This window comes from Salmo salar, chromosome ssa25, assembly GCF_905237065.1.
Source record: "Salmo salar chromosome ssa25, Ssal_v3.1, whole genome shotgun sequence".
In the NCBI taxonomy this organism is placed as follows: Eukaryota; Metazoa; Chordata; class Actinopteri; order Salmoniformes; family Salmonidae; genus Salmo; species Salmo salar.
The window spans coordinates 25,656,859-25,679,186 of NC_059466.1; the positions used below are offsets into that span (position 1 = coordinate 25,656,859).

A 22,328-nucleotide genomic window follows, 5' to 3' on the forward strand; every position below is an offset into this window, starting at 1 on the left:
TTCGAAGTTCCTCCAAACATCACATTTCGAAGTTAAGGGTTAAGTTAAGGCATTGATTCCGAATGGTTAGGTAAGGGTTAAGGCTTGGGATAGGGTTAAAAATGTTTGTTTAGGAACTCATTCCAAATGGTTAGGTAAGGGTTAAGGCTTGGGATAGGGGTTAAAATATTTTTATTTTTATTTTAAATGGTGTTCACGACAGGGATCCACACCTTCACCTCCAGAGTTATGGGATTGCACCCCTCCACCACCCGCGTCCACAGCACTCTACTTGATGGTAGTGGCAGCAGCGTAGCTTAGTGGTTAGAGCGTTGGACTAGTAACCGAAAGGTTGCAAGTTCGAATCTCTGTGCTGACAAGGTACAAATCTGTCGTTCTGACCCTGAACAAGGCAGTTGACCCACTGTTCCCTGGTAAAAAAAGAAAAATGGTAATAGTGCTCACTGTTTCCCCTGTTGGCTGATTTTGAATGCATTTCCAAAAGTCCTCAGGACATGGATAAATATCCATGTCAATCTTGAGCGGTCTTGCTGAGCTTTGCAAGGCTTCAGAGAGCCGTGTGAGTTGGCTTGCTAAACATGCTCGTTACAGGAATAACATTAACTGACCTTTATCTTATGCTCTCTTCATCTCTACCCTATCCTGTCTGCTTCTGCCTCTTTCTTTCTCCCCCCTTCTCTCTCTCCTCTCTCCTCTCTCTCTCTCCTCTCGCTCTCTTTCTCTCTCTCGCTCTCTCTCGCACTCGCTCTCTCTACTCTCTCTCTTTCTCTCTCTTGCTCTCTCTCTCTCTCTCTCCTCTCTCTCCTCTCTCTCTCTCATTGGTATTCTTCACCTTCTCTCACCCTTGTTTTCTCCCCCTCCATCTTACCCCTCTTTGTTTCTCCAATGCCTCTCTCTCTATCTTCCCTCTTCCCCCCCACTACCCTTTTCCCTTTCTATCCTACCCCCTTTCCCCTCTCTTCTCCCCTTTTCTCCCCCTCCCCTCTCCTCTCATCTCTCCCAGTGGTATCTCTCTCCTAGTGTTGAAGCAGCGGTGGATTTCGTCCCTCCAGCTCCAGTCCCTGAATGAGATCAGTGCTGGTAACGTGTACATCACCAATAACAGTCAGCTGTGCTACTACAACACCGTCAACTGGACCAGCCTGTTCAGAGCCAACAACCAGAAGGTCCTCATACGCAACAACAGAAACCCCAAAGAGTGTAGTGAGTCACACACACACACACACACACACACACACACACACACACACACACACACACACACACACACACACACACACACACACACACACACACACACACACACACACACACACACACACACACACAGAGACAAATGCTTGCATGCACAAATGCACACACACGTCTGTACACACACATTCACACACACACACATTTCAGTCCTAATCCAACTTAGATGTCACTGATATGCCAACAGTCAAAATGTTTATACACAGATACAATCGTGAAAGATTGTGGTGAAATTGGATTAATGAGAGAATTCAGTTACCACTGGTTTCTCTCCTACTAAAATTCCAGCCTTAGGCATGCGTGTGTGCATGTGTGTAAGCCCAGCCATAGCTCAAGGTAGACATCTCTACCCCCAGCTGCTGCTTCTCTCCTCATTAAGGTTTCTATGCGGCTGTGTTGACTGTTCTCTTTGTTATGGAGGAGAAAGCAGAGGAGACAGGAGCTTTCTGAAGCATTCACACAACACACTCACTGTAATTACTACATAATGTGCCTGGCACACTATTTCCTATATAGTGCACTACTTTTGACCAGGGACAATGGCACATTTAGTGCACTACTTTCGATGAGAGCCCATACGGCTCTGATCAAAGCGGTACACTATACAGGCAATAGGGTGCCATTTGGGACACATCCGTACATCTACATTTAGGTCTCTTCTCTTCATCCCTGAATAACCTTGATGAGAATCAAAGGGACATGTAGTGTTTTATTTCATTCTTAAATTTCTTCCTTTTTCACTCCCTCGTTTTTCATTAAGAAGGAGGATGTTATGTGTGATGCAACAGTGATGGGTATTGTCTCCCGGTAACGGACTGTTGTTGGAAGCGTTCTCTCGGCTCTGGTTGCTCGGCTCATTCCACAGTCCCCTCGAGCATCTCCTCGTCTCCCTGGAGATGGACCTGACGTCCATGGAGTCCAAACTGTGTGTTTTACAGAGGGGTCAGAAACGTTGATATCGGCATATTTTTGATCTTGTCTCATCCCTCCCTCTTCTCTCTGTCTCGCTCTCTCTCCCCCTTCTCTCTCTCCCCCTTCTCTCTCTCTCTCTCTCTCGCCATTCTCTCTCTCTCTCGCGCTCTCTCTCTGTCTCTCTCTGTCTCCCTCTTCTCTCTCTCTCTCAATTCAATTCAACTCAATTTGCTTTATTGGCATGACTCTCTCTCTCTCTGTCTCACTCTCTCTCTCTCCCTTCTCTCTCTCTCTCTCTCTCTCTGTCTCTCTCTCTCCCCCTTCTCTCTCTCTCTCTCTCTCTCTCTCTCTCTCTGTCTCTCTCGCTCTCTGTCTCTCTTTCGCTCTCTCTCTCCCTGTCTCTCTTTCTCCCCCTTTGCTCTCTCTCTCTCCCCCTTCTCTCTCTCTCTTTCTCTCTCTCTCTTTCTCTCTCTCTCTGTCTCTCGTCTCCCTATCCCTGTTTCTCTTTCCTGGCCTGGTTACCTACGGCTCTGAAGCACAAAGTGAGGCATTGGAACTGGAACAGAGATGCTTTTGTATCACACGGATCGCAATGCTTTCATGCTCTGCCCTCACAAGCACTTTTTTCAATTTGTTCCTTTTCTCCCCTCTCTAACACTTTCTCTCTTCCTCTCTCTATCCCCCCCGTCGCTCTCTCTCACACTATATTGCTTCTTGTTTTCAAAATGTGTAACCATTCTGGACATGACACCAAAACACAGAATGCTCCCTGGCTTACATCTGGCCTGAACCTCAAAGTGAGGGTGCAATGATTGTGACTGTAGTTCAGTCAGCTCCGTCTCTGGTGAATGATTGTGACTGTAGTTCAGTCAGCTCCGTCTCTGGTGAATGATTGTGACTGTAGTTCAGTCAGCTCCGTCTCTGGTGAATGATTGTGACTGTAGTTCAGTCAGCTCCGTCTCTGGTGAATGATTGTGACTGTAGTTCAGTCAGCTCCGTCTCTGGTGAATGATTGTGACTGTAGTTCAGTCAGCTCCGTCTCTGGTGAATGATTGTGACTGTAGTTCAGTCAGCTCCGTCTCTGGTGAATGATTGTGACTGTAGTTCTGTCAGCTCCGTCTCTGGTGAATGATTGTGACTGTAGTTCAGTCAGCTCCGTCTCTGGTGAATGATTGTGACTGTAGTTCAGTCAGCTCCGTCTCTGGTGAATGATTGTGACTGTAGTTCAGTCAGCTCCGTCTCTGGTGAATGATTGTGACTGTAGTTCAGTCAGCTCCGTCTCTGGTGAATGATTGTGACTGTAGTTCAGTCAGCTCCGTCTCTGGTGAATGATTGTGACTGTAGTTCAGTCAGCTCCGTCTCTGGTGAATGATTGTGACTGTAGTTCTGTCAGCTCCGTCTCTGGTGAATGATTGTGACTGTAGTTCTGTCAGCTCCATCTCTGGTGCCTAACAAACACATGCAGTCTCTTTATGCTGCTCTGATGGGGAGGGGAAGCCAGTACGGAGCCAGTGGCAGAGCGGAACAGTGAAGAGCTGAACTAGGCCAGGCCAGACAGCCTGTTGCTCTCTGCTGCTGTGGACCTGCCAGACATTGCATCCTGCTGCAGGGGGAATGGAAATCACTTCTGACATGTCCCAAATGGTACCCTATTCGCTACGTAGTGCACTATTTTGGACCACGGTATATAGGGCCCTGGTCAAAAGTAGTGCACTATACTGGTAGAAGGGTACCATTTGGGACACAACCGTTGTATGAAATAGTAGCCCTCAGCCCACAGACCCTCGACTTCTCACAGTGCTGGGTGCAATGTTGGGTAACAATCTTGGAACCTAGAAATGAATCTGAAGTGTCCGCTGGCCGGCTTCTACATTTGAATAGTATGTCACGAGAGACTATGTAGCAACCATATAATATTCTAAACCGAGCTGGAGAGAGATCTCACTCCTGGTATTATTATGCACAGATAGTAGGCTGCTCATACTGTAGTGGTATGGCATCTGTCCACTCATATCAGTTGAGTACAGAGAGCCTATTTCCTGCACAGAGGGACAGTTGGACTAAAAGCCGCCTTAATCATTATCTTTGCCAGAATCTGCTGATGCTGAAAAGATAATGACAGAGTTTAGGGCTGATTTTCAACTTTATTTCTTTGTTTTTTCTCCCTTTTTTTCTTGTCTTGTCATTCGTCATCACAGTTAGCTTGTACACCCAGGTGTTACTGAAGCTAATTTACTACCCCGTCACTGTATGGTTAGCACTATTACAGTGTAATTGGAGAACACAACTACAGCTCAGAGTCGGTCTCCTCTCACAGACCCATCTCTCCGTCTCCCTCTCTACCTTAGCTCTCTACAGACAGATTAGGGTTGCAAAAATCAGGTATCTTACCCCAAATTCCCAGGTTTTCCAGAAAATCACGGTCTGAAAATTCTGGATTTCCTGCTTATTCCTTCTTGATTCCGTAAATGTTCCAACCGGGATTCCCGGATTCACATCACCGTACACTTCCACTTCTAACGAAGGATCTTTGAGATAGATCTGCATGGTGGGACATGTCTCTACCTTTCTGCTTCAGCTCTACCTTGTTAGATGCTCTAATGCTCTAATTTCACCGTGAACTTCTAAGAAAGGGGCTTTGACATAGACCTGCATGGTGTGTCTGGCTGGCATGACCTTTTGCAGATGGCAGACACAGGGACAGTACAGTGTAGACAATTAACATGTGACCATTGATCCACCCTCCCTCAGATGGACCTGGAAGAGAGAGAGAGGAGAGGAAGGAGAGCTCATAGTTGAGTTGAAACCACTGTTTGACTGACTGGCCACAGATTAACACAGTAGCCTTGAAAAAGAAAAGTTGTCATTTTAGTAGCCAATGGCTCCACCCATATCCTTTCCAATAAAAAAATATCAATATTGTCCAGTACCTAACCCTGTCATGCTATTGTGGATGGTTGTTGACCTGCTGTCTGACCCCTAACCCCAGTCTTAACCTGTATTCCTGTGTTTCTCAGCTACTGAGCGGATGGTGTGTGAACCTCTGTGTTCAGACGCTGGCTGCTGGGGGCCGGGACCAGACCAGTGCCTGTCCTGTCGCTACTTCAGCCGGGGACGCATCTGTGTGGACACCTGCAACCTCTATGAAGGGTGAGTTAGATATACCAGTATCACATAATGACAGATACTGTAGACACTTGACAGTATAACACAATTACATTATGACAGTATCACTATCAATATGCATGAAGATAAAGCGAAATGCAGCTGTCCAACTAACAACTCTTTTACCTCAGTGAAAGTACTTTTGTTTGAGTTTTAGGTCTGAGTACAAGTATGACTTGTAAATGAAAGGATTTACAGAATAATATTTTTTATATAGTGATTTTCTTTCAGTAGTACTATGTATTACCTGTTCGGCAGACCAGTAAGTGTACAATATAACTACTGTCTGTGTAGACACCAATCCCTTCCCTCTTTCATTCCGGTAATCCCTGAACGGGAGAAAACATGGTGTAAACACAATCTACAGGCTCCTGTGAAAGATAGAAAGATACTGCAATAATGGACCAAGAATGAACTTACTTGTTTCTCAAATATCAGAGAAAAATAGATGTGTGTTTGTATGAAAGATGGTCTGCCTCCCAAATGGCACCCTATTCTCTATATAGTACACTACTTTTAACCAGGGCCCATAGGGTTCTGTTTCAAAGTAGTGCACTATATATGGATTTTGGTGCCATTTGGGATTCAGGCAGGGATGAGGCCAGGTCAGACACAGCACTTCATACCTGAAGGATAAACCACCACAACAAAACCCTCCGGTGAGTAAATAACAGGGGAGATAAGATTAAGGTTGTTTTCATCTGCTGCAGTGTGGATTTACAGAGTAGAGATGTTACAATATGTGAGACAGAAGCACGCACGCACACACACACACACACACACACACACGACACACACACACACACACACACACACACACACACACACACACACACACACACGCACACACACACACACACACACACACACACACACACACACACACACACACACACACACACACACACACACACACACACACACACACACACACACACACACAGGAGTGTACTTACTGTAGTGTTAGTAGGAGACAGGAGACAACATGGAGGGGTCTGAGGGAGTGTACTTATATGGTGATTAGGGTATTGGTTATGGGTTTGTATTTCCTGCACTATTTAAAATGTTGTTACTACATTGTCTATGTTGTTGTTTTTCTGTAAAATCCTCTCTAATAAATAGTTTAAAAGGCTGTTTTTCAATGGCAATAACAGGTGAGACTTTCAAAGGTAAATGTCACCATCTCAACCGTAAGCCAGACTAAAGACAAAGCTAAACTCTAGTGTGGTGTAGAAATAGATGAACGGTTCTATGTCTATGGCTGGTGTACACCACAGTAGAGACAGACATGGATGCTTGTTTTGCTTTGCAGACTGACTGGCTCTAGGCCCAGGCAGCCATCGGGGCCCTTCGTAGTCGAGAAACGTGAGGCCAGTTTGGAGAGGTACACCAGTCGAGAGAGGAGAGGCGCAGGGCAGGGGGGTTAGGCGTGTCACTGCGTGTCACAGTCACTGCTTGCGCACGGGGCCACGCTCTGCCTACCTGTCTGCCTGTCTGCACGCCACCGCTCACAGCTCGGCTAATCAAAGGAACACGAGAGATGCTACTAACCGATCACAGAGCCACGAGACGCTACTGACTGAAGTCTATTGAGACCATAGAAGTACATACTGTAGAACACATAGGGGTGGTTTCCAGAACATAGACTAAGTCTGGAACTAAAAAGCATGTTCAATGGAGAATCTCCATGAAAACCACTTTCAAATTCAGGACTAGGCTTAATCTGTGTCTGGTACTGTTAAACTACCCCATGGTATTAGGGCTGGGCGATATATCATGAATACTGGTATACCGGTATGGATTCACATACCGGTATGTATTTTTACAACACTGTCTATAACAATATTTTGATACAGTGCTAAATTAGATGAAACGTTCTACACATTGGACTACTTCACTGTCAGTTTTGTCCTAGTTTGGTTGAGTATTAAACCATCAGAATGGAGAAAGCCAATTAAAACCACTTAGTACCATTTTGTTTCCATTCAAGGGTCATGCACTACTCATAAAACATATGTAGAACTTTTACTATTCAGAGAACAATATTGTGATGTGATATTTTGGTGATATTGCCCAGCCCTACATAGTTTTATATTGTATATACAGTCCCAGTCAACAGTTTGGACACCTACTGATTCAAGGGTTTTTCTTTATTTTTACTATTTTCTACATTGTAGAATAATAGTGAAGACATCAAAACTATGAAATAACACATATGGAATCATGTAGTAACCAAAAAAGTGTTAAACAAATTTCTTCAAAGTACCCACCCTTTGCCTTGATGACAGCTTTGCACACTCTTGGCATTCTCTCAAACATCTTCATGAGGTAGTCACCTGGAATGCATATCAGTTAACAGATGTGCCTTGTTAAAAGTGAATTTGTGGAATTTCTTTCCTTCTTAATACATTTGAGACAATCAGTTGTGTTGTGTCAACGAAGGGGTGAAATACAGAAGATAGCCCTATTTGGTAAAAGACCAAGTCCATATTATGCAAGAACAGCTCAAATAAGCAAAGAGAAACCAACAGTCCAGCATTACTTTAAGACATGAAGGTCAGTCAATACAGAAAATGGCAAGAACTTTGAAAGTGTCTTCAAGTGCAGTCGTAAAAACAATCAAGCGCTATGATGAAACTGGCTCTCATGTGGATCGCCACAGGAAAGGAAGACCCAGAGAAACCTCTGCTGTAGAGGTTAAGGTCATTCGAGTTTCCAGCCTCAGAAATCGCAGCCCAAATAAATGCTTCACAGAGTTCAAGTAACAGACACAACTATTCAGAGGAGACTGCATGTATCAGGCCTTCATGGTTGAAATTCTGCAAAGAAACCACTACTAAAGGACACCAATAATAAGAAGAGACTTGCTTGGGCCAAGAAACACAACAATGGACATTAGACCGTTGGAAATCTGTCCTTTAGTCTGAATACCACCGTGTCTTTGTGAGACGCAGAGTAGGTTGAACTGATGATCTCCACATGTGTGGTTCCCCACTGTGAAGCATGGAGGGGGTGTGATGGTGTGGGGGTGCTAGGCTGGTGACATTCTCAGTGATTTATTTAAAATTCAAGGCACACTTAACCAGCATGGCTACCACAGCATTCTGCAGCAATACGCCATCCCATCTGGTTTGCGCTTATTGGGACTATCATTCAACAGGACAAAGACCCAAAACACACCTCCAGGCTGTGTAAGTGCTATTTGACCAAGAAGGAGAGTGATGGAGTGCTGCATCAGATGACCTGGCCTCCACAATCACCGACCTCAACCCAATTGAGATGGTGTGGGATGAGTTGGACTGCAGAGTAAAGGAAAAGCAGCCAACAAGTGCTCAGCATCTGTTGGAACTCCTTCAAGACTGTTGGAAAAGCATTCCAGGTGAAGCTGGTTGAGAGAATGCCAAGAGTGTGCAAAGCTGTCATCAAGGCAAAGGGTGTCTACTTTGAACAATCTCAAGTATAAAAACCCTTTTTTTGTTACTACATGTTTTCATATGTGTTATTTCATAATTTTGATGTCTTCACTATTATTCTACAATGTAGAAAATAGTAAAAATAAAGAAATACCCTTGAATGAGTAGGTGGGTCCAAACTTTGGACTGGTTGAGACAATGTCTTGTTCACTGTGGGGCACTATCTAGAAGGAAAAACATATATTTTGCATTTCCTAACGTCTCTGTCTTGAAGGTAATTGTCTATTTTGAGTGACTGAGTCAGCACAACAGGTTTGCTAGAAAAGATGACGACACAGACACAAAGTAGAATTGTTATAGTGGAGATTTAGGTTGGACCTCCCGTGAGGAAGTGAGGTCTTTGCCTAAAAGTTTCTGTCCTCCAGGTCTTGTGTTAGAACAGAGGTGTTAAGTGCTGTGCCTCTGTCCTACAACAAAAAGAGAAAGAGAGAGAGAGAGAGAGAGAGAGAGAGAGAGAGAGAGAGAGAGAGAGAGAGAGAGAGAGAGAGAGAGAGAGAGAGACTTAGGCAATAGAGAAGCTAAACCCTATGAAGAACCACGGGAGACTAAGCTAACATAAAGGACATGTTAAACCATAACCCATTTAAATCATAGCTTTACCAGACAAAGACCTACCTCCCGTGCCACCCTGCATGGCATTGTATTGACCGGATAAAGCATAATTAATCCTAATTTGATTTCAGGTCCCATGGAGGTATTCCTTTTGTTATTAAAGAGGGAGGAAACACCACACAGACTTACTCCTCACACATATTGTCCCAGCCAGACCTGGGTACAAATAACATTTGAAATCTTTCTAAAGTTTTAGCATTGCTTTAGCCTGCCTGTAGTGCCAGATGGGTGGGGTTTGCACATTTTGAGATTATTCTATTGCTTCCATTGCCACAGACAAGCTCAGTAATGCTCAGATTAAGTATTCAAAATTATTTGAAATAGTACTTGAACCCATGTCTGCCCACAGCATACACCAGAGTTTCTCTTGTTCCTCCCGTTAGTATTAAAGGCAGACACTCGCACGCACGCACGCACGCACGCACACACACACACACACACACACACACACACACACACACACACACACACACACACACACACACACACACACACACACACACACATTAATGTTAAAGGGTGCCAAGCTAAATCTCTTTGCTATATTTTGTCTGTTAGTTAATGACTTTTCAAGCCCCACCAGTGACTTCTGATTTTAATGTTGTGAAAAAGGAACAAGACACCACTTTAGTTAATTGATTTTTGAAAGTATGGAACACCCGTTAGCATTAGCTGGAAAGCCATGCTACACTAAAGTGATTGTATCAATATAGCCAAGATAATTAGCTCGGATGCTGGAGGGTGTAGTGTAACGTCATGGAATACATCAGATTGAACATTCTCAGCATGTGCAGTGCATGCTCAACGCTAAATAAGCCCATGACTTCATCCAGTGACCTTGTGCCAAATTAAACAGGAGAATGAGATATAAAAGCCCACCTCCTCCACACACACATGCATACACACACACACACACACACCGCACGCCACACACACACCACATGCCACACACACCGCATGCCACACACACCACACACACCACACGTCACACGCCACACGCCACACACACACACACACACACCACACACACACCACACGCCACACACACACACTACACAAACACACACACCACACAAACACACACACCACATGCCACACACACCGCATGCCACACACACACACACACACACCACACGTCACACGCCACACACACACACACACCGCCACACACACACACTACACAAACACACACACCACACAAACACACACACCAGATGTCACACACACACCACACAAACACACACACACCAGATGCCACACTCATACACACACTCCACACATACACACACATTGATTGTTTCCTCAAATCAAATATAATCAAATATTATTAGTTACATGCTCGTAACCAACCGGTGTAGACTAACAGTGAAATTCTTCCCCATAATGCAGAGAGAGAGATAATAGAAAAATAATAACATGAGGAATAAATACACATTGTGTAAAGATAACTTCTATATACACAGGGTACCAGTACCGAGTCTATGTGCTGGGATATACAGGTCATAGAGGGTGATATGTACATATAGGTAGGGTTAAAGTGACTAGGCAACAGGATAGATAGTAAACAGCAACGTATATGCAAAAAGGGCTAATGCAGATAGTCCAGGTAGCTATTGGTTAAATATTTATCTAAATATTTAGCAGTTTCAACTAATGTTGACATTGATGAAGGCGATTGATTGAGGTTTGAGAAATGTACGATGTAATTGATCACTGTTGTCTTTTACTTAAAACTGTATGTAGTATGTATTTCTTTTTATAATTTAGGCAAAAGACATTGGTTACATCTGAAAGAGAGCCCTATTCCCTTTATAGTGCACTGCTTTTGACCACTGCATATGGGGATTATATGGTCTATATAGGTAATAGGGTACAATGTCGGATGCACCCATCCTTTTTGTTAGTTTTCAGTTCTCATTTAATTTCCATCTGCAGTAGTCTAGGCTCATGTCCAGGCTCATGTCAGCCATCTTAGCAGGCTGTTGCTAGTTGTGTACAGTATACACAATGGAAGAGTGGGGGTACCACAGTACAGTGACTGCAGCGCCTGAGACCATGAAACCCCTCCAGCTATTCCTCTAAACAGAGCCAGAGGAGCACTGAGGAGCACAGTGGAGCACAGTGGAGCACAGCTCGCCTCCCTTCCTGTAGAGTCTGTATCTGACACACTTCTTTTTTTTCTCACTTTCCCCAATGTATCCCTCTCTCTCCCTCTATCTTCCCCCTGCCTCCCTCCTTCTTTCTCCCCTCTCCCCCTCTCTCCTTCCCCCTCTCTGCCTCTCTCCTCCTTTCTTCTGTCTCCCCCTACCTCCCTTCATCTTCCTCTACCTCCCTTGGTTTCCCCCCTCTCTCTCACCCTTCCTCGTGTTCCGTCCCCCCCCCCTCTCTCCATCTCTGGTTTTCAGGGAGGTGCGTGAGTATGCCAACGGCTCGGTGTGTGTGGAGTGTGATGCCCAGTGTGAGAGAGCAGATGATTACTCCCTGACCTGTCATGGCCCGGTAAGATCCTCTAGAGACACAGTCTAACACATACGTACACACACACACACACACACACACACACACACACACACACACACACACACACACACACACACACACACACACACACACACACACACACACACACACACACACACACACACACACACACACACACACACACACATAGAACCATCCTCAAGCATAGAACCATCCTCAAGCATTCATGACATGCACTGTTAAATTATCCTCACTCCTGCACTTTCGGACTTAATACTACAGACAATAAATAATAATATGTATTATATGGTTATGCCAAGAAATCCTTTATAGCGTACTCAGTGTGCCATAACACTATCCTACATTACATTACCCAGAGCGTTGGAAGTTGAGTTGGTAGAAACATTCACCTACCACTATCAGTAGACAGACTTTTCTTCCAAATAGCTGCCATCAGCAAAAACATGAATCATACTGTGTCCATTAATAAAGTCTCTCTAGAGCTTTTCTCTTTCTCTCTTTTCTGTCCCTACCATAAACTGAAATCACTTGTGACCAAAGACAAGGGTTGCATCCCAATTGGCACTCTGTTCCGGATATATAGTGCACTACTTTTGACCGGAGCACTATGGGCCTTGATCAAAAGTAAGGCAATATATAGGACGTAGGGTGTAATTTGAGATCCAGACTAGGCCTTCGATTGCCCTCGAAGCATAATTCATTGTATTCTCAGTTAAAGTGTGCCAGCGAGCTTCACTATTTATTTTATTCCATGTTAAATTAAATCCTGACATGTGTTAAGCAATACTGTCTTTGTGTGACTGTGTGTGTGTGTGTGTGTGTGTGTGTGTGTGTGTGTGTGTGTGTGTGTGTGTGTGTGTGTGTGTGTGTGTGTGTGTGTGTGTGTGTGTGTGTGTGTGTGTGTGAATGTGTGTGTGTGAATGTGTGTGTGAATGTGTGTGCGTACGTGATTGTGTGTTTCCATATATCTGTGAGTGAGTTTGTAAATGTGTGTGTCCCAGTGGACTCTCAAGTGTTGTCTCAGGCTGTGTTATGATGCTCCTTGTCCTTGCGTTCATCTCCTGTCTAGACAAGGAGATCATTCACCACCTTTATCTATGCTCCCTGCTCCCTGCTCCCTTCTCCCTTCTCCCTGCTCCCTGCTCCCTGCTCCCTGCTCCCTGCTCCCTTCTCCCTTCTCCCTTCTCCATGCTCCCTACTCCATTCTCTTTTCTCCCTGCTCCCTGCTCCCTTCTCCCTTCTCCCTTCTCCCTGCTCCCTGCTCCCTGCTCCCTTCTCCCTTCTCCCTTCTCCCTTCTCCATGCTCCCTACTCCATTCTCTTTTCTCCCTTCCCCCTGCTCCCTTCTCCCTTCTCCCTTCTCCCTGCTCCCTGCTCCCTGCTCCCTTCTCCATTCTCTCTTCTCCCTTCTCCCTGCTCCCTGCTCCCTGCTCCCTTCTCCATTCTCCCTTCTCCCTTCCCCCTGCTCCCTGCTCCCTGCGCCCTTCTCCCTGCGCCCTTCTCCCTGCTCCCTTCTCCCTTCTCCCTGCTCCATTCTCTCTTCTCCCTTCTCCCTGCTCCCTGCTCCCTGCGCCCTTCTCCCTGCTCCCTTCTCCCTTCTCCCTTCCCCCTGCTCCCTGCTCCCTTCTCCCTTCTCCCTGCGCCCTTCTCCCTGCTCCCTTCTCCCATTCTCCCTTCTCCCTGCTCCCTTCTCCCTTCTCCTTTCTCCCTTCTCCATGCTTCCTACTCCATTCTCTTTTCTCCCTTCCCCCTGCTCCCTTCTCCATTCTCCCTTCTCCCTTCTCCCTTCTCCCTGCTCCCTGCTCACTTCTCCCTTCCCCTTCCCTGCTCCCTGCTCCCTGCTCCCTTCTCCCTTCTCCCTGCTCCCTTCTCCCTTCTCCCTTCTCCCTGCTCCCTTCTCCCTTCTCCCTTCTCTCTGCTCCCTTCTCCATTCTCTCTTCTCCCTTCTCCCTGCTCCCTTCTCCCTTCTCCCTTCTCCCTGCTCCCTGCTCCCTTCTCCCTTCTCCCTTCTCTCTGCTCCCTTCTCCATTCTCACTTCTCCCTTCTCCCTGCTCCCTTCTCCCTTCTCTCTTATCCCTTCTCCCTGCTCTCTTATCCCTTCTCCCTGCTCCCTTCTCCCTTCTCCCTTCTCCCTTCTCCCTGCTCCCTTCTCCCTTCTCCCTTCTCCCTGCTCCCTTCTCCATTCTCTCTTCTCCCTTCTCCCTGCTCCCTTCTCCCTTCTCTCTTATCCCTTCTCCCTGCTCTCTTATCCCTTCTCCCTGCTCCCTTCTCCCTGCTCCCTTCTCCCTGCTCCAATCTCCCTTCTCTCTTATCCCTTCTCCCTGCTCTCTTCTCCCTTCTCCCTGCTCCCTTCTCCCTTCTCTCTTATCCCTTCTCCCTGCTCCCTTCTCCCTTCTCCCTGCTCCCTTCTCCCTTCTCCCTTCTCCCTGCTCCCTTCTCCATTCTCTCTTCTCCCTTCTCCCTGCTCCCTTCTCCCTTCTCCCTTCTCCCTTCTCCCTGCTCCCTTCTCCCTTCTCCCTGCTCCATTCTCCCTCCTCCCTTCTCCCTGCTCCCTTCTCCCTTCTCCCTGCTCCATTCTCCCTCCTCCCTTCTCCCTGCTCCCTTCTCCATTCTCCCTTCTCCCTTCTCCCTGCTCTCTTCTCCCTTCTCCCTTCTCCTTGCTCCCTTCTCCATTCTCCCTGCTCCCTTCTCCCTGCTCCCTTCTCCCTTCTCTCTTCTCCCTTCTCCCTGCTCTCTTCTCCCTTCTCCCTGCTCCCTTCTCCCTTCTCTCTTCTCCCTTCTCCCTGCTCTCTTATCCCTTCTCCCTGCTCCCTTCTCCCTTCTCCCTTCTCCCTGCTCCCTTCTCCATTCTCTCTTCTCCCTTCTCCCTGCTCCCTTCTCCCTTCTCCCTTCTCCCTTCTCCCTTCTCCCTGCTCCCTTCTCCCTTCTCCCTGCTCCATTCTCCCTCCTCCCTTCTCCCTGCTCCCTTCTCCCTTCTCCCTGCTCCATTCTCCCTCCTCCCTTCTCCCTGCTCCCTTCTCCATTCTCCCTTCTCCCTTCTCCCTGCTCTCTTCTCCCTTCTCCCTTCTCCTTGCTCCCTTCTCCATTCTCCCTGCTCCCTTCTCCCTTCTCCCTGCTCCCTTCTCCCTTCTCCCTGCTCCCTTCTCCCTGCTCTCTTCTCCCTTCTCCCTTCTCCCTGCTCTCTTCTCCCTTCTCCCTTCTCCCTGCTCCCTTCTCCCTTCTCCCTTCTCTCTGCTCCATGCTCCCTTCTCCTTTCTCGCTTCTGCCTGCTCTCTGTTCCCTTCTCCATTCTCCCTTCTCACTGCTCCCTTCTCCCTTCTCCCTACTCCCTGCTCCCTTCTCCCTTCTCCATTCTCCCTTCTCTCTTCTCCCTTCTCCCTTCTCCTTTCTCGCTTCTGCCTGCTCTCTGTTCCCTTCTCCATTCTCCCTTCTCACTGCTCCCTTCTCCCTTCTCCCTACTCCCTGCTCCCTTCTCCCTTCTCCATTCTCCCTTCTCTCTTCTCCCTTCTCCCTGCTCCCTGTTCCCTTCTCCATTGTCCCTTCTCCATTCTCCCTTCTCCCTTCTCTCTGCTCCCTTCTCCATTCTCTCTTCTCCCTTCTCCCTGCTCCCTTCTCCCTTCTCTCTGCTCCCTTCTCCATTCTCTCTTCTCCCTTCTCCCTGCTCCCTTCTCCCTGCTCCCTTCTCCATTCTCTCTTCTCCCTTCTCCCTGCTCCCTTTTCCATTCTCCCTGCTCCCTGCTCTCTTCTCCCTTCTCCCTGCTCCCTGCTCTCTTCTCCCTTCTCTCTTCTCCATTCACCCTTCTCCCTTCTCCCTGCTCTCTTCTCCCTGCTCCCTTCTCCCTGCTCTCTTCTCCCTGCTCTCTTCTCCCTGCTCTCTTTTCCCTGCTCCCCTTTCCCTGCTCCCTTCTCCATTCTCCCTTCTCTCTTTTCCATTCTCCCTTCGCCCAGCTCCCTTCTTGCTTCTCTCTGCTCCCTTCTCTCTGCTCCCTTCTCCTTTCTCGCTTCTCCCTGCTCTCTTTTCCCTTCTTTCTTCTCCCTTCGCGCTTCTCCCTGCTCTCTGCTCCCTTCTCCCTTCTCCCTTCTCCCTGCTCTCTGTTCCCTTCTCCATTCTCCCTTCTCACTGCTCCCTTCTCCATTCTCCTTCTCACTGCTCCCTTCTCCATTCTCCCTTCTCACTGCTCCCTTCTCCATTCCTCCTTCTCCATTCTCCCTTCTCCCTTCTCCCTGCTCCCTTCTCCCTTCTCCCTTCTCCTGTTCCCTTCTCCATTCCTCCTTCTCCATTCTCCCTTCTCCCTTCTCTCTTCTCCCTTCTCCTATCTCCCTTCTCCCTCCTCCCTTCTCCATTCTCCCTTCTCTCTACTCCCTTCTCCCTTCTCCCTGCTCCCTTCTCTCTTCTCCCTTCTCCATTCTCCCTTCTCTCTTCTCCCTGCTCCCTTCTCTCTTCTCCATTCTCCCTTCTCCCATCTCCCTTCTCGCTTCTCCCTGCTAACTGCTCCCTTCTCTCTGCTCCCTTCTCCCTGCACTCTGCTCCCTTCTCTCTTCTCCCTTCTGTCTGCTCCCTCCTCCTGTTCCCTTCTCCCTTCTCGCTTCTCCCTGCTCTCTGCTCCCTTCTCCCTTCGCTTCTGCCTGCTCTCTACTCCCTTCTCCCTTCTCCCTGCTCTCTGCTCCCTCCTCCCTTCTCTCTGCTCCCTTCTCCCTTCTCGCTTCTCCCTTCTCGCTTCTCCCTGCTCTCTGCAATCCTTCTCTCTGCTCCCTTCTCCCTTCTCACTTCTCCCTGCTCTCTTCTCCCTGCTCTCTTTTCTCTTCTCTCTTCACTTCTCTGCTCTCTGCTCTGCCTGTCATCTTGATAGTTTATTAAGTCAACACCCCTCTTCAATCTCACTACACACAATATACTCAACGCCACACACATGCAGACACACACACAAGCACACACTCAAGGCCACACAAAGTTTTCATGTGTGATTTCTGAGTCTTGTCTACCACTCTGTGGAGTGGTAGAACATGTGGATACCTTGTGCCCAATCGCTGGCACACACACACACACACACACACACACACACACACACACACACACACACACACACACACACACACACACACACACACACACACACACACACACACACACACACACACACACACACACACAACCACTTATGTGCTTAGTTCAGAGTTGAGATAAATATGTGCAACTTAGAAGATTGGGTAAATAATGAATTGACAATTTGAGTTACGTATGTAACTGAAGTCAGAATACTGCTTGCCCCCATGTGCCCAGTATTAAAACAAATGGAGACATTGTGCAGTGGTCAGAGCTCTGTTCTGTATGGTTTGGAACATGGCTTGCAGGTCCCTTTCCGAGGGCCTCTGTTGAGTCTATGGAGTATGTGTGAGTCTATGGGACAGACAGGCCAGAGTAAGCACTGCGAGGGATTTGGGTTACACCAGGGTATGTGCTCATTGTTATTAAGGCTAGATTAGCTGGTGCAGGGTTAGATTTTTGGCTCTTCTTTTCCTAGAACTAATAATGTCATGGGCCTGCACTGAGCCAATCTAAAACAAACAGAGAGAGAGAGAGAGAGAGAGAGAGAGAGAGAGAGAGAGAGAGAGAGAGAGAGAGAGAGAGAGAGAGAGAGAGAGAGAGAGAGAGAGAGAGAGAGAGAGAGAGAGAGAGAGAGAGAGAGAGAGAGAGAGAGAGAGAGAGAGAGATTTTATGTTCATGGGCATGCTCCTAGCCAATCTAAAACAGACATAGTTGGAGAGAGACATTAACTTATGTCCACAACGCTCTTAGCCAATATAAAACAGAGAGAAAGAGAGATGGAGAGTTATGTTCATAGGCCTGCTCTAAGACAAACTAAAGGTTTAGGATGAACCTGCCTGGTGGGATTAACAGTAAAGTGGTCATGTATAGTAGGCCTATTCCCTAGTGCACTACCTTTGAAGGGGGCCTGAGGGACTATATCGGGAATAAAATGCACCTTGGGAGGCAAGCTATATAACATCTAACAGCATGACTAGGCCTACTATACATGACCACAGAGCTTTACTGTTAATCCCACCAGGCAGGTTCTTCCTAAACCTTTTGTGATGGAAACATAGTGGAGTAGATAGACAAAAGGATTACATCAGTCATGTTATGACAACAGAAACCATAGCAATGACATTACATTCCACCTTTTGCTCTGATTTGATCACCATGGCTAATGCCTTCTAAGGATGGAGGGAGGATGTAATCATGTCAGTCACACTCAGGATAGGCAGTTGAGAGAGGGGGGGAGACAGAGACAGACACAGGTATTGAAAGAGAGCGATAGAGGGAGTGAGAGACAGAGAGAGAGAGAGATAGAGTAAGTGAGAGACAGAGAGAGATGTATAGAGAGAAAGAGAGATAGATAGAGAGGAGAGAATAAGAGAATAATAGAGAAAGGTTAAGAAGAGATGTATAGAGAGAAAGAGAGATGTATAGAGAGAAAGAGAGATGTATAGAGAGAAAGAGAGATGTATAGAGAGAAAGAGAGATAGATAGATAGATAGATAGATAGATAGATAGAATAATATATATATATTTGATAGATAGATAGAGAGAAAGAGAGAGAGAGAGAGAGATATAGTAAGTGAGAGATAGAGAGATAGATAGAGAAAAAGAGAGAGAGAGATAGATAGATAGATAGATAGATAGATAGATAGATAGATAGATAGATAGATAGATAGATAGATAGATAGATAGATAGATAGATAGATAGATAGATAGATAGATAGATAGATAGATGAGATGAGAGAGAGAGAGAGAGAGAGAGAGAGAGAGATAGTGAGTGAGGAGACAGAAAGAAAGAAAGAGCGAGAGAGGTACACATGATGGGGAAAAGATTGATACAGTTACATATTGCGATATTATTTTAGACAATATTATATCGAAACTTTGACTCTGAGTAACTATTTTTTTCCCCGTAACCCTAGTCGGCTGTACCGGTGCCAAAACTCCGGTATTTTTCATCATATAGCTTGTTCTCCATCTTCTTTTTAAATAGTGAGACACTATGTTTTCAGCACTTTTATTACCGTTACTGATCAAAACGAATTTTCTCATGCTTCTCGTCTCTCTGTAGCAGACATATAAAGAGCAATATGTTTGGAACATCAAATCGCAATAAAATCGCAGTGTTGAATCGCAATACATACTGTATAGAATCCTGAGAATCGCAATAAATATCGTGTCAGCACCTAAGTATTGTGATATCCCTGGTCATCCTCAGCCCTAGCACGTACCATGCTGCTTATACTTCTCCAATCCCTTGAGATCTACAGACAGGGAGGATCGGCTGGCTTAAGTTTGATTTGGCCTACCCTCTACCTTCTTTCTCCCCTCCTCCCCTCATTTCTCCTCTAGCCATATGTTGTTCAGATGGGTCCTCTGTCCCAGATGGACTGTCACAGCCTGCTAATTGATTAACGGGCATCTCTCTCTCTCTCTGTCTGTCTCTCTCGCTCTCTCTGTCTCTCTCTCTGTCTCTCTCTCTCGCTCTCTCTGTCTCTCTCTCTGTCTCTCTCTCTCTCTCTGTCTCTGTCTCTCTCTCTGTCTCTCTCTCTCTCTCTCTGTCTCTCTCTCTCTCCTTGGCATGATGTACATGATCTACACTGTTGGACACTAGCTAGCGATACAAGAGAAGTATGTTGGAGAAGCTGGGGGAGCTGTTTGGCTTATTCCTCAGTGTTAAAGCTTGCATGTAGATGGAAATACACGCCTGTAGTCGTATGGTATCTCTATGTGCATAGGCTCTTACAAAATGCTCTTATCTCTGTATGAGCTAGCCATTATGTAGCTATGTAATTGACCCTGCAGATAGTGCCTTTCACTGTAGAGTAACTGTCATTGACACGCCATCATTATTGTGTGATTTTGAATTGGGCCCCAAGGTTATACAGGCTGAAGTGGGGTTCTGCAGTATGAGCCCACAGTCATAGTGTCTCAGTTGGACTGCTGATCTAGATTCAGTTTTGCCTATTACATCTATAATGAATAGACAGTGAGATACTTTGAGATACTTTATGGATATGGGCCCTGGAGCCAGATGTTTAAAGCATATCACAGTAGGAGTGCTGCTTTAGGATCAGTCTTGCCTAATAAATCACAATGAATAAGATTACATGGACAGGAGGGCCCTGATCCTTGATCAGCACTTATACTTTGAGGCCTTGTCTAACCCCTGCAGTCGATATATGAGGTGTGCTGTGTTGGCCCCAGTATAAATCCCTGGTAATGATGTATCGCTGGTAGCCAGGGAAAGCCTTTTATATGGAGCTCTGTTAGAGGACTGTCTATGGGAGACGACACACGTGAATTACCTTTACGACCAGCGAGCAGCTTCAGCACAGCACAACGGCTTACCCAGGGGGAACACACACACAGGCATGGACACACACACAGGACACATACAAGACTGCAGCATTGACAATGGGTGTTTTGGCAACAGGGGTGCGGTATGTTGTGGTGGTTCGTGATGCACTGTGTTTGGTTGTGAGATGAGATGGGGTTACTGGCTATAGTAGAGCCTATCACAGCCATGGGTATGAGAGTCGTCAAACAACTGATGGAGGACCGGCTTCATTGTGATATCTATGAAGAGCCTCAATTTGCATATGTATGCCTACACACATCCACACACACACACACACATCCTCTCACGCCCACTCATACATATGTACACAAAACACCTCCACATACCCATGCATATTTATTTGTGTCTGATCTGTTCTGCACCTTAAGGGCTGTTGTTGCCTGTTGGGCTTTATTGATGCACATGCAGGCCCATACATTGAACTCCCTCCCTCTCCTCCATCCGTCCCTCCCTCCCTCCCCCCTGCCGCCGCTCCCCTGCCTCTTCTAGCCCATATTACCCCCATAAATTGTGTCTGTGCTGATTGTTATGGTCATTGTGTGTGCTGTGATGGATGGTTATTATCTCCGGCCCTGCTTGCTGGTGTTTTATGCGTCTCGTCTTCCCCCCTCTCCCTCCTTCCTTCACTCCCACGTTCTTCTCTCCTCTACTATCATATCTCTCATCTTTCTCTCTCTCCCATCTCTCTCTCGCTCCTCCCGTCATCTCTCCCCCTCTAACTATCCCCATCTCTCATCTCTCTCTTTGTCTCTTTCTCTCTCTCTCTCTCTCTCTCTCTCTCTCTCTCTCTCTATTTCCCGCTCTCATCTCTCATCTCTCTCTTTGTCTCTCTTTTTCTCTCTTTGTCTCTCTTTTCTCCTGTCTCTCTCTCTCTCTCTTTCTTTCTCTCTCTCTCTCTCTATCTCTTTCTCACTCTATCCCTCCCTCTCTCATCTCTCATCTCTCTCTTTGTCTCTCTCTATCTACCTCTCTAGCTCTCTAACCCCCCTCTCTCTTTGTCCCCTGTCTCTGCTTGCTCTCCTCTCTTTCCTAATATTGAGTTGCACCCCCCCCTCCCCTTTTGCCCTCAGTACAGCATCAATTCGTCGAGGCATGGACTCTTCAAGGTGTCGAAAGCATTCCACAGGGATGCTGGCCCATGTTGACTCCAATGCTTCCCACAGTTGTGTCAAGTTGGGTGGATGTCCTTTGGGTGGTGGACCATTCTTGATACACACGGGAAACTGTTGAGCGTGAAAAATCCAGCAGCGTTGCAGTTCTTGACACAAATCGGTGCGCCTAGCACCTACTACCATACCCTGTTCAAAGGCACTTAAATATTTTGTCTAGCCCATTGACCCTCTGAATGGCACTCATACACAATCCATGTCTCAATTGTCTCAAGGCTTAAAAATCCTTCTTTAACATGTTTCCTCCCCTTCATCTACACTAATTGAAGTAGATTTAACAAGCGACATCAATAAGAGATCATAGATTTTACCTATGTCATGGAAAAGGCAGGTGTTCTTAATGTTTTTTACACAGTGTATGTCTCTCCTTCTCTCTCTCAGGGTCCTGATCACTGTGTGAAGTGTCTCCACTTTAAAGACGGTCCTAACTGTGTGGATAAGTGTCCTGATGGCCTTCAGGGGGCCAACAGCTTCATCTTTAAATATGCCAAGGCCAACAACGAGTGCCATCCCTGTCACTCCAACTGCACGCAGGGGTAAGGTTCTCACTGAGTGTATATGTGGGGTTTTGTGTGTGGGGGCTGGCTGTGAGTGTGTTTGGGGGGGCGTCGTGAACTGAATTTGTGTTTTTGTTTTCCATTGTGTACAGTGCATTTGGAAAGTATTCAGACCCTTTGACTTTTCCATATTTTGTTACGTTACAGCCTTATTCTAAAATGGATTCAATTAATGTTTTTGCTCATCAATCTACACACAATACCCCATAATGACAAAGCGAAAACAGATTTTTAGACATTTTTGCAAATGTATTGAAAATAAAAAAACAGAAATACCTTTGATTCA

General features: G+C 46.5%; 1 protein-coding gene across 2 annotated transcripts in view; it reads left to right on the forward strand.

The window, feature by feature from the left end:
• The window catches only part of LOC106586446 (receptor tyrosine-protein kinase erbB-4), a 478,367-nt gene that overhangs the window by 374,580 nt on the left and 81,459 nt on the right, over window positions 1-22,328 (forward strand). For both annotated transcript variants that reach the window (XM_014173739.2, XM_014173740.2), the window contains exons 12-15: window positions 1,004-1,203; window positions 5,181-5,313; window positions 11,819-11,912; window positions 21,867-22,021. In XM_014173739.2, coding sequence (XP_014029214.2) covers window positions 1,004-1,203; window positions 5,181-5,313; window positions 11,819-11,912; window positions 21,867-22,021 — 582 coding nt within the window. The remainder of the gene's footprint in view (window positions 1-1,003; window positions 1,204-5,180; window positions 5,314-11,818; window positions 11,913-21,866; window positions 22,022-22,328) is intronic.